The 12,184-nt window shown below is 42.0% G+C and overlaps 1 protein-coding gene and 1 pseudogene across 2 annotated transcripts in view; both read right to left on the reverse strand.

Moving 5' to 3' along the window:
- Window positions 1–598: 598 nt before the first annotated feature.
- Window positions 599–2,621, reverse strand: LOC126953447 (presenilins-associated rhomboid-like protein, mitochondrial; annotated as a pseudogene).
- Window positions 2,622–3,880: 1,259 nt separating this feature from the next.
- AIG1 (androgen induced 1) overlaps window positions 3,881–12,184 on the reverse strand; it is a 282,569-nt gene continuing 274,265 nt past the window's right edge. For both annotated transcript variants that reach the window (XM_050787419.1, XM_050787418.1), the window contains exons 6-7: window positions 10,704–10,867; window positions 3,881–4,548 (exon numbers count right to left, since the gene is read on the reverse strand). In XM_050787419.1, coding sequence (XP_050643376.1) covers window positions 4,511–4,548; window positions 10,704–10,867 — 202 coding nt within the window. In that variant the 3' untranslated portion in view covers window positions 3,881–4,510. The remainder of the gene's footprint in view (window positions 4,549–10,703; window positions 10,868–12,184) is intronic.

A 12,184-nucleotide genomic window follows, 5' to 3' on the forward strand; every position in this document is an offset into this window, starting at 1 on the left:
CATGTCTTTTGCAGGAACAGGGATGAAGCTGGAGGCCATTATCCTTAGCAAACTAATGAAGGAACAGAAAAATCAAATACTGCGTATTCTCACTTATAAATGGGAGCTAAATGATGAGAACACATGGACACATAGAGCAGAACAACATATACTGGGACCATTCAGAGGGTGGAGAGTGGGAGGAGGGAGAGGATCATTTTATATTTGTTGTTTATTTATTATTTATTTATTAAAACAACTAATGAGTACTGGTCTTAATACCTGGGTGACAAAATAATCCATAGAACAAGCCCCCATGATACAAGTTTACCTATAAAACAAACCTGTACGTGTACTTCTGAACTTAAAAGTTAAAATAAAATAATAAAAATATTTATAACACTTGCAGACACACACATACACACACACACACACACACACACACACACACACACACAGAGAAATAGCCTTGAGAAAATATAGTGAGGGCGTTATGCTATCCTTGCAAGGTAAAAGAAATTTATTTTTGTTTTTACTTTTTTATTTTTTACAAACTAGATGTAAACCTTTATTTCACAACGATGTCATATTCACTTTCTGAAAAGACATGGACCGGGGGACACAGCTGAAAACACTGGGAGGCCAGATGCTGGCGTCTTCCAGGTGGGAGCATAGCCGTGATCACTCTAGGGCCAATGTCTCCTAGGGCTCTCAGGCAGCACAAGCCAGAGGCACCAGCACTGTGCAATCCCAGTTTTACTTAGAGCCACCTCTTTTTTGTGGGGTGGGAGGGCGGGGCATTAGTCCTCATTTCATGCCAGATTTTCAGTAGAGGCTCCCTGTTCTTCCAAATCAGTTCAGGACTGTAAGTAACATACCATATTCCAAAGACAGCTCCCCCAAGATGTGCTGCATAATCAAAAAATTTCCATCCCAGGATCATTCCTGCCATATCCACGGCATTAATGGCTTTTAGGGCACTTCCTGCCGTGAATGTGAATATTGGAAGAAAATAATGGCAAGCCTCCCTTCCGGGATCTTAGTGTGGACGGCTGCGAGGATCATCACGGTGGCGCGAGATGCATCATGTCATTGTCCATATCTTCGTTTGGCCAACTTTACACATATAATTGACAAAATTGGAAATAACATCTGCAGATAGGTACACTGCCATGAACTGCTCTTGACCCAAAATGTTCACTATACTGGAAGAGAAGCTCCACAAAACATACATATTTGCTGCCATGTGAAATAAGGAGAAATGATTGAATGTTGACAGCAACATTGGAGAACAACGGACCTTTGAGGCTGGATTAGATGTGAAATATCTGATCACTGTCCACTGCAGAGAAGGTACTCTCTATAAACAGAAAACAAGGACATTTGCAGCTATGATACCTGAGTCCGCTGGCCATTACTTAGGTTATTCCACCCCTTGTTAATCTCTTTTCTGAAGTCTCCTTTTTGTGGTCTTATGCTATCCGACCAATCAGCTTTTATGCCATCGAAATAACTCTGGACCCTGGATTTCAGTAATTCATATTGCCAAATAGCAGCTGATCCAAATGCACAGCCTGTAAACCCAACAGTAAAAAAATAAAGGTTTTAGGAGAGTCCTTATAGGACAGGGAGAAAGATAAAAGACATGTTTCTTCCACCAGAGGAATCAAAGCACTTCTTTTGTATCCTTCACCACTTGTCCCGTGTCTGATCTTCGGGGTTCAACCTCACTGGGTTCTTTTCTGAATCCACATTTTTTCCTGAATTAATTAGTTAAAGCTGCGTCTGAGCAGCTGCGGCTGGGCTAGGGCCTCAGTGAGCTCCTGGCAGCTGCTGCTGCCCACCAGTGGAGCCCACGCTGGACCACAGCCCCAGCCTCTCTGCGCCCAGCCTCGCCACTCCGTTTTCCCGCTGAAAGAAAATTTTAGGCTGGGCACAGTGGCTCACGCTTCCAATCCTAGCACCTTGAGAGGCCAAGGTGGGTAGATCACCTGAAGTGGGGAGTTTGAGACCAGCCTGATCAACATGGAGAAACCCCATATCTACTAAAAATACAAAATTAGCAGGGCATGGTGGTGCATGCCTGTAATCTCAGCTACTTGGGAGGCTGAGGCAGGAGAATCGTTTGAACCTGGGAGGCGGGGTTGCAGTGAGCCGAGATGGTGCCGCTGCACTCCAGCCTGGGCAACAAGAGCAAAATTCCATTTCAAAGAAAAAAAAAAAGAAAGAAAATTTTAGCGCCTTCATCCGATATCCCAGGGATTGTATTTGTGTGTGTGTGTGTGTGTGGTTTTTGTATTGTTTTGTATTGCCTTCTGTTTCCAGAAGGCAAAATGATTTCTGGAAACACTGATATCAGTGGAGCCACCGCCTAAGTAAGCTTACAATAATTTATCATTCTCCAAAATTCATCAATCTTTTGTACATAGATCATATTAATTTGCTGTTACTGACATAGCAAAATGTCAGTCCACTGACTGGTGGCTTAAACCATATGAATTTATTTTCTCAAAGTTCTGGTGGCTAGAAGTCCAAGATCAAGGCATCGGCAGGTTTGGGTCCTCTGAGTCCTCTCTCCTTGGCTTGCAGTTGGCCACCTTCTTCCCATGCCCTCACATGGTCTTTCCTCTGTGTATGGACATTCCTGGTGTCCCTTTGTGTGTCCAAATTCCCCCTTTTTACAAAGACCCTACTCAGATTGGATTAGGGCCCATTTTAATGGCCTCATTTTAACTTAATCCCCTCTTTAAAGGCCCTGTCTCCCAAAACAGTCCTATTCTAAGGCACTAGGGGGTTAGGGGCTCAATATATAAATTTTAGGGGGACACACTACCACAGTGTAACCCATAATAGAGGTCAGACAGGTAAGATATGTGTAGTTGTGATGGAAACCAACTCTGGATCCTTCAAGTCTTTGATCCTGCACTAATGGCAGCAGTCATTCCAAGGGTGTGGTATTGCTGTGCTTTTCTGTTTTGGTGGATTTCTGCTTGACTTTTCCTACTTAACAGTTCCAACTCCATGAGTTAGGAAACTAATATGGTAACGCTGCTAGATGCATTCTATATTTCTATCAATTATGCTTTTAGAAATGGGGCATATAGAGTGAATGTGTGTGGGAGAAAGAGGGACAGAGAGAAGGAAGGAAGAGAGATTTTTAGCATTTGATTACATTTAAATGTAACTGTAATTTTTAATTAAATTTTTTGAGTTTAAATTTTTTTCAAATTAAAGTTTAATGTTTTTCATTTTTTAATTTTAAAATTTAATTCTAATTTTGGAGTGAATGGTTTTATATCATTTGTTGATCTCTCTCAACATTGGGCAATCAATACTTATATTTGTGTTAAGTAACATTTTATAATTTATATAACATTATATTTTTCATCTTAAAAATAATTATGGTCAAAGACTTTGTAAAATAGTTTTTTTAAAACAATTTTGTGGCCGGGCGTGGTGGCTCATGCCTGTAATCCCAGCACTTTGGGAGGCCGAGGCGGGTGGGTCACGAGGTCAGGAGATCGAGACCATCCTGGCTAACACGGTGAAACCCCGTCTCTACTAAAAATACAAAAAATTAGGCGGGCGTGGTAGGGGGTGCCTGTAGTCCCAGCTACTCAGGAGGCTGAGGCAGGAGAATGACATGAACTCGGGAAGCAGAGCTTGCAGTGAGCCAAGATTGCGCCACTGCACTCCAGCCTGGGCAACAGAGCGAGACTCTGTCTGAAAAAAAAAAAAGAAAAAAAATTGTTTTGGAGTTATCAAAAAGATTCACATTTTTTAAAATCCGAAAATTATAGAAAAGAACCACGTTCAGTAAACCCATTTTCAACAGGTAATAAAAACAAAAAGGAGACACCAATGCTGTTAGGATTTTGAGATGCACTATGCAGACATCAGGTTCAGAGTGGCTTCGTCTTTATTAAAGTCAGAATTTGCATCTAAGAAAAGTTTCACATGATTAAATCAAGAGATGCAATACACTCAGGCTTTTCATGAAATTGACATCATTATTACAAATAGTGCTCATTTGAGGCAACTGTAACATTATTGCAATGAGAAACATCTGTCCCCTTTCCTCTCAGGTCCCTATGGTGGCTTAGGTTCATGATTACAGCCACCTTTAGGACTAAATACACAAAAGCCTTACTCTACATCTGCCCCTTTGACTTTAACATAGTTCTCAAAAAGAAGTGCAATAAACTTTTATTCTTTCTTGATTAGATGGAGTTACAATTGCCAAAATAAAAATCCAAGTTCCAATTTTGGTTTTAAAACTAGAAAAGGAAAAAATGTTATTATCAATAATGACTTTGGGAAGAATTCTTTAAAACACAGTGAGGGTGAGTTCTTTTGGAAACAACTGTATTCTGTGTTTATACATATTTATATATAAAAGGTGTCCTCATTGGGGGCGGGGGGTGCTGATGCCACCAGTTCCTTTGAAGCCTTTTCTCCCCCACTGCCAATGCCGGAGGGGAATGAGTCTTCAATGGCGGCTCAATCTAGCTCTTGCGTTTAGGCTTGGATCTCATTCCAATTTAGGCTTTTCTTTCTCTTCTTCCATACCTAGAAATACAGGCAAAGTGTTTTATTTGAGCATCAGATTAAACTACGAGCAGTTTGTTTAATCTGGAGTGCTAACACTACTCACACATCCACTCATCTGCCCTCACTTCTCCCATTCACTCTCCTGACACACCCCCGTTTCCCTCCTAGCTAAGAAGGAAAGCCATGCACAACTTTCTCCAGAAACATCCTCTGTGACCTCTCTTCCCCACCCTTTCCACAGAATCAGGACACAGCATCTCTGGGACACACCCAGCTCCTATGGCCTCTGGGAGACAAGCCTGCAAGTTGATTCATGACTTGCTGAGTTTGTGTGGAAACCCCAGCTAGACTGCTTTTTAAACTAGCTTCTGGCAACATGAGGTGTGCAACTCATGAGTTTCAAACAGACTTCATTTATTTTTACTTTAGTCCTGTCCCTTCCCAAGGCAAGGACTTTGGATTTTAAAAAGCCATTTTTTTTTTAAAGGTCCTAGAGAGTTTATTAGACAGAAGAACTGTTTATTTCCATACTCATGAATCTTAAACTGCAGTTCTCTCTCTATTCAACGCAATCCTGGTAGAATCATGTTTTTCTTCCTGAAGGACTTGTACGTACTGGACCAGTAAGACCCTTTGCCTATCGTCTGTAGAGAATAGTCAATGATGTTTCATGTTCCTGAAGATGAAAATGTTCATCATTTTTAGGAATTACAGTTAAATCTGGCAAGTGCTTCTTGCTTTTTTCTTTTTCTTGTACCTAAACATTTTTTGAATCTTACCAAATTCTCAGTTTCTTTGTTTCAATAGCAAAAATGAAACAAAATAGCTTAAAATACCGCTTTGCAGGTTTTGTTAGTATTCTTTCATAAATTGCAAGCTTTCTGAGGGTAGGGCCCTTCCCTGTTTTGTTCCTGATTATATCCCCAGCACCTAACATAGGGCGTGTGTCTCATTGCAGGAGCTCAATTAATCTTTGTTGAATAAAATTAATAAGCAGTGAACACAGAGAAGACTTCAGAAGCCTGGACTAGTGGAAAGCAGTAGAACAAAATATGGGACTCCACAATATGAAAATTATGAAATTTAACCCCAGAGGGTCATAATGCTAGGGCTTACAATAGGAAGGACTTCCCCACCACATAACCCCCAGCTCCTGGTATATGTTTTGTGCTGTCAGAATAGTGGTGGTGGAATGTGGGTAACGTGCTCTGAACGAATGTCCCCAGATGGTCTTTTATGTTTGATTTTCATGGCTAAGGAACTGGCAGAGATCTGGAGCACTTTTTCCAAAGTCCTTCTCAGAAATCCTATGAAGGAAAACTTAAAGTTGAGGAGTAAGGACATCTGACGGGAGGAGGAACAGGGTTGAAGGCAAGAAGGTACAACACGCCTTCGTTGTTGGGTAACCACGGAAAAAAGAAAATAGCACAGATTCAGCTCAAACAGCACATGTGTCTTGAACCTCAGCTCTGTCCCTATTCCCTCTCCTGTGGAGAGGCTATCAGGGGCTAAGAGCAATTTGCTTCTCTTTTTAAAGTCTGTTTTTTCCAAAGCGTTTGCTGCAGATGGGTTGACTTGGCAGCAGTGCTGGAATCTTCAAAAGCGCGGGTGGAGAACGGGGGTTATTCACTGACCTAGAGAGGGAAAATGGCTTCCCACCTACTTTAGTTTGGCAGCTGTGAGGTAGAGAGAAAAAATTAGACAGCTGTAAATAATGTCTGCAAGAACCAGAGATAAAATTTCCATGCAAAAGGCAGGAAGAAATCTATCACAAAGCAGAGGCAGGATACACTTTTGGGACCAGAGGAGACAAGATTGCAGGGCGCTGAGGGAGTCAAGTCACATGCCCTTCCTGCAGCCCGTGGGGAGGGCTCCACCAGGGGGCAGTGCTGGGACATTGCTAGGCCTGGGTGGGCCTGGGCGGAAATGACCTGCACGGGCAGCGGGAGGCGAAGAGGTGCAGGTTTCTGCACACATAGACCTCTCCTGTCTCCCGGCTAGCCTACTTTCTCTGTCCTCACACCAAACTTTTGGTTTTGAAAAGACTCATTTCTGGTCTTACAAAATGTAGCTTTAATAAGACTGGTCAGATATACCAAAATTGGGATAAAATCTTAGCTTAAGTACAGAAATATTTCAGCTGTGAATTGTGTCCGAACCGTCCTTCCCCAAACTGCTACATTGAAGTACTTAACCCTCAGTACCTCAGATTGGGAGAGAATGCCAACGGTGTGGCTGGACAGCCATGTGCTAATGAAATTAGGTACGTGACTCACAGATCCAATCAACCTCCACAGCAGATGCCAAAAATAGAGAGGTGGTTATGTGAAAAAGATCCACGGAGTGCCCTCTTGTCTGACTGCTTGGACCCCCATGACTTGCATGGGAGGCCAACACGGTTTTTGAGAATTTTATACCAGCAGAAACATTGACAGCGTGGACTGAAAGGGACAGAGACAGGATGAAATGAAGGACCAATGGCTTCAAAGATGGTTCAGCGACTGGTTCCTCCTTGGTTGTAGAGGGTGGAACTATTGCCCAGGGCTGTGGGGGTGGGGCTCCTGTGACCCTGCGCCTGGAAGGCAGGGCTATGTATCCCCTCCCCTGTGAGCCCTGAGGACAGAGCATCTAGCCAAAGAGGATTATTTTCAAGCCTTAAAATGGAATGGAATTTCCCCCGCTAGCTTCAGACTTGCTTGGGAACCATGATTCTTTATTTTTCTCCTGTAACTTCTCCCTTACAGAATGGGAATGTATATTCTATGCCTGTCCCACCATTCTGTTTTGGAAGCAGATAACTTTTTGTCTGGTTTCCCAGGTTCACACACAGCTAGAGAACAATTTTGCTTCAGGATGACTCATACCCTGAGTCTCATGCATACCCAATTTTATGATATTTAAGATGAGATTTTGGACTTGAGAGTTGATGTTTGAAAGACGTTTGGGGTTGTTGGGATGGCATATTTTCATGGGGGTGAAGGACATGTATTCTGGTGGGGGGGAGTGAAGTATTATGAACTGAACTGTGTCCCCCGCTCCCAAATTCATACGTTGAAATCCTAACCCCCAGGATCTCAGAATATTACTTTACTTGGAGACAGGGTATTTACAAATGAGGTCATCAGGGTGGGCCCTAATCGAATACAACTGATATCCTTATACAAAGGGGAAACTTGGAGACTGGACTGAACATCAGTTAGAAGCCACTGGCTCTGCCATCACCTATTCTGGAGGGTCACTTAAGATTTTGGGGCCTCAGTTACCTTTGGTGAAAGGAAAGGGTCGGTTTCAATGATTTCCAATCTCTCAGCTGTAAGATTCTGCAATAATGTGAATTTTATCTTGAAGTTGTAGCGAACATAAGCTACCCAAGTACACGGAGTTGAGCTATTAAAAACCATTATAGAAAAAGGAGGGTGGCTCCAATGCAATCTTTCTTCTTCTTGGGGGATTGTATGGTAACTGATGTGAAATAATCAGGATTGTAGTACTGTACTCCCATGTCCTCAATTCATCCTAACACGCTTCTTTTGGTGAGTAGTTTTCGACTGAACAGCTAACAGAACCAGCAGCTAATGTGACTGAGTAAAGTGGCCAGGTGAGAACGAGGGAAAGTTACTCATCTAAAGGAGATAACTGATACTCAATTCTTTTTTCTTTTCTTTTGTTTTTGAGACATAGTTTCACTCTGTGGCTCAGGAGGATGGAGTGTGGTGGCATGATCTCGGCGCACTGCAACCTCTGCCTCCAGGTTGAAGCGGTTCTCGTGCCTTAGCCTCCCAAGTAGCTGAGATTACAGGTGTGAATGCTGGCTCATTTTTGTAGTTTTAGTAGAGATGGAGTTTCACAAGGTTGGCCAGACTGGTCTTGAACTTCTGGCCTCAAGTGATCCGCCCACCTTAGCCTCCCAAAGTTCTGGGATTGCAGGTGTGAGTCACCGTGCCCAGCCAATGGATAACTGATACTCTATTCTAAACCATTGTCACCAGAAGAGAACAGTGGTCTCTGTGTTTCCAGATCTTAAAATATTTGCTAAGAAGGTAAAAATCTGGCCTTTATGTCAAATCTCCCAATTTTTTTTTTTTTTTTTTTGAGATGGAGTCTTGCTCTGTTGCCAGGCTGGGGTGCAGTGGTGCGATCTCAGCTCACTGCAACCTCTGCCACCTGGGTTCAAGCAATTCTCCTGCCTCACCGAGTAGCTGGGACTACAGGCACACGCCACCATGCCTGGCTAATTTTTGTATTTTTAGTAGAGACGGGATTTCACCATGTTGGCCAGGATGGTCTTGATCTCTTGATCTCATGATCCACCTGCCTCCGTCTCCCAAAGTGCCGGGATTACAGGCGTGAGCCACAGCGCCCAGCCGAAATCGTCCAATTTTAAAATACTGATTCAAAACCAAAAATTCCACCATGTACGCCTAACAGAACTTGTTAGGTAGAAGTTGGGGGAGGCCATCAGTTTGTGACCCCTCTTGTAAGTGAGGATGATATTTACTTGGCACAAAACATCTGTCTCTGTGGAACTAACTAGATGGTCCTAGGTACATAAAGTTAATTTTCATATCTAAAATGAATTTTTTAAAAAGTTAGTCAATCTTCTGTTACTTAAGAGAATGGCATAAATCAAACAAATCATTAAAAAAAACCTTAATTTCATTATTCATTTTTAACTCTTCATTCAAAACTGCTAAAAAGTAGTATTCTATTAATGTAGAGTGGATATTTCTCTCTACTGGTTTTCAGGTCATCCTCTCATAGAAGTAGCAGAACTGTGGCCAAATGACTGTCAAATCAATCAATGCAAGTGTAAACAGGTACTTAAATACTTCCTGAAAAACATATATTGGACACATTCATTTAAGTTTAAATATAGCCTTTCTCCCAAGAAGCTGAGAAAGGTTTATACTTTGTTCTCAAAATATTTTTGTCAAGTAACTAAATACTTCTGTATATTAATGGAGAAAGATCGCTATTTCCATTGAACAGGTGGAACATTATTAAAAGATTAGTTACCGGTTCCCAAGCTGTGGCCTGAACAGAATTAAAAATGTTGATACTTTTTCTAATAGAACATTGATTAAAATCAAAAGCTGCTGAGAAAAGAAACCCTCAAATTCCCCTGGACCATTTAACATTGGCTAATACCCTGACACGTACAATCTTAGAGGATCCACACACACAAAAGTCCGATTCAGTAACCACACACAGTAACCATGCACTCACTGTGCTTTATTTGTCTGATTCGATTGAGCTCCTGGCAGGGTGTCTGGCACAAAGCAGGGTTCTCAATGTCTGTGTCACAGAGTCCATTTACTGCGGATGTCTAGAATGCTGTGATTGTGTCAGAGGAAAGAGCCAGGGCTTCCTAAAATCTCCAAACCGTCTTGCCTTTGGATGTATTTTCATGCAGGACTCAATCACTACATGTCTATGCTGGCGCTTTTTCCACCTTTCAATTTTTATGTTGTTTTACATACACTTTGGACAGGTTTTGCACAGCTTGGATAAGATTACGTGCCTTGCCAAGATAGAGGCTCTGCCATAAATGGAAACAAATGAGAAATCAAATCACAGATTAAAAGAGTTTTTGCAGCCACGAAATATTATCTTTTACTGCTTGTAGCTCTTTGCCACTTTCAGACCTTCCATATGACAGCCACTGGTGAGTTAAGGTGGCTGGAGCATCGCTCACTGCTTAGATAGAGCTCTAGCAGAATGGCAGTGAGACCTTTCCCAGGTGACTGCACCCACATAGAAAGTGGAGATCTGGGTGACTTTAAAGGAGACTGGTTACATTTAATAATGTATCTATTTAATTTGGGGTCCCTTTAGCTAACTAAGGCAGTATTGTGTTGTTAATGCGGACAAATTTCCCTAATATGTGTTTTTTGTTAACACTACATTTTTCCCTATAAAATTTTATAGACATGCCTCTTTCCTCTTTAGATTTGGATGTTTTACTAGCTAATAAGACCAAGTGACTAGTAAACCTTTGGGGTAACTGTCAGAAGCTCTTAAATTCATATTGTAGTTATAAAAATGGAGCTCTTTACAGGAGATCCTGTGTGAAAGCTAAAAGAAGAGGCTACAGTGGAATTTTCCCTCAGTCTCTGCATAGACTCTTGTCGGCAGTAATTCTCTTGTTTTATGTTCCCTCAGACAATACTTACTTCTCTGTGTATCCCAGATATAGTTGTTCAGAACTTCTCCCAGCAGGTACAGGAAGTTCATTAAGATGGTTGTAGACCCAAAGAAGATGATTCTGGCTCCTGGGCCAATGTGTTCCAGGAAAGGGTACACCCACATGCCAGTTACATGATGCACCCAGCACACCCTGCAAAGGAATCGGAAAGGAGACAAGGACAGGAGTCACTCTTATGGCAGGCATCAAAGCTGCTGTGATGCAAATATATACTCCCTCACTCTCATCATGCTTCAGCATTTGCCAGTCTCAAGTTCGCTTCTGATACTCAGCAGCTACTGGAAATTTGGTTGTTGTTTTATTTTACTTTTTATTCTTAAGTAATTATAGACTCACAGAAGAAGCACAACACACTCACCTTCCCCTCATGCTAACATCTTGTATAATCCTGAGACAATTAACCAAAATTAAAAAATTAACATTGATATGACAGTACTAAATGATAGGCTTTATTCAGAATTTCCCAGTGTTCCTGTGAACGTCCTTTCTCTGTTCCAGGATCCAATCCAGGACCCCATGTGGTCTTCAGTCTTCACATCTCAGTCTCATACTCTGGCAGTTCCTCAGTCTCTCCTTGTCTTTAATGACATTTGAAGGGCATTTGAAGTTGTTGACTTTATTAACACTGTTCAACAATCTTTTAAATCTCTTCTTTACAGAAAAAGACAATATGGCATTGGGCAACCACAAGAGAATAAGACCTAGGTGAGTGTGTGCCAGATACCTTGCCATATGGCCTTCCAACTAGACACCAACACTCATGCCATATGGTGGCACAACCATGCATACCCTAGCAGGTACCAGCTTCCCACTCCTCTGATCTTCAGATGTGACACTGATTTCATTTTTTTCCTATTTTACTTACTTAATCATTCTCTTTGTGTTCCAGAAATATTTTTGACTCAGTGGGAATAGTAACATCATGAATTGCCACCGCTTTCAAAAGTTTAGTTAGAATATCGGCTCCATTAGCTTGGATCCTGACATGACTGCTTATAGCTGTTTTCCAAACATTCTTGAGTTCATTCCTTTATAAACTGTTGGCAATTATGAAGACTAAATAAAATACAGATAACTCTATTGCATTGGGAATAAAGATGATTTTTCATACTCATGTGTTCTGAGGTCATTTTCCTTATCCATGGCTTCACTCTAAGTAGCTTATCTACACATAAACATTACTGGCAGGGCGCAGTGGCTCATGCCTGTAATCTCAGCACTTTAGGAGGCTGAGGAGGGTGGATCACCTGAGGTCAGGAGTTGAAGACCAGCCTGGCCAATGTGGCAAAATCCTGTCTCTACTAAAAATACAAAAATTAGCCGGGCATGGTGGTGCGTGCCTGTAATCCCAGCTACTCGGGAGGCTGAGGCACAAGCATCACTTGACCCTGGGAGGCAGAGGTTGCAGTGAGCTGAGATCACGCCACTACACTCCAGCCTAGGTGACAA

This window comes from Macaca thibetana, chromosome 4 (assembly GCF_024542745.1).
Source record: "Macaca thibetana thibetana isolate TM-01 chromosome 4, ASM2454274v1, whole genome shotgun sequence".
In the NCBI taxonomy this organism is placed as follows: Eukaryota; Metazoa; Chordata; class Mammalia; order Primates; family Cercopithecidae; genus Macaca; species Macaca thibetana.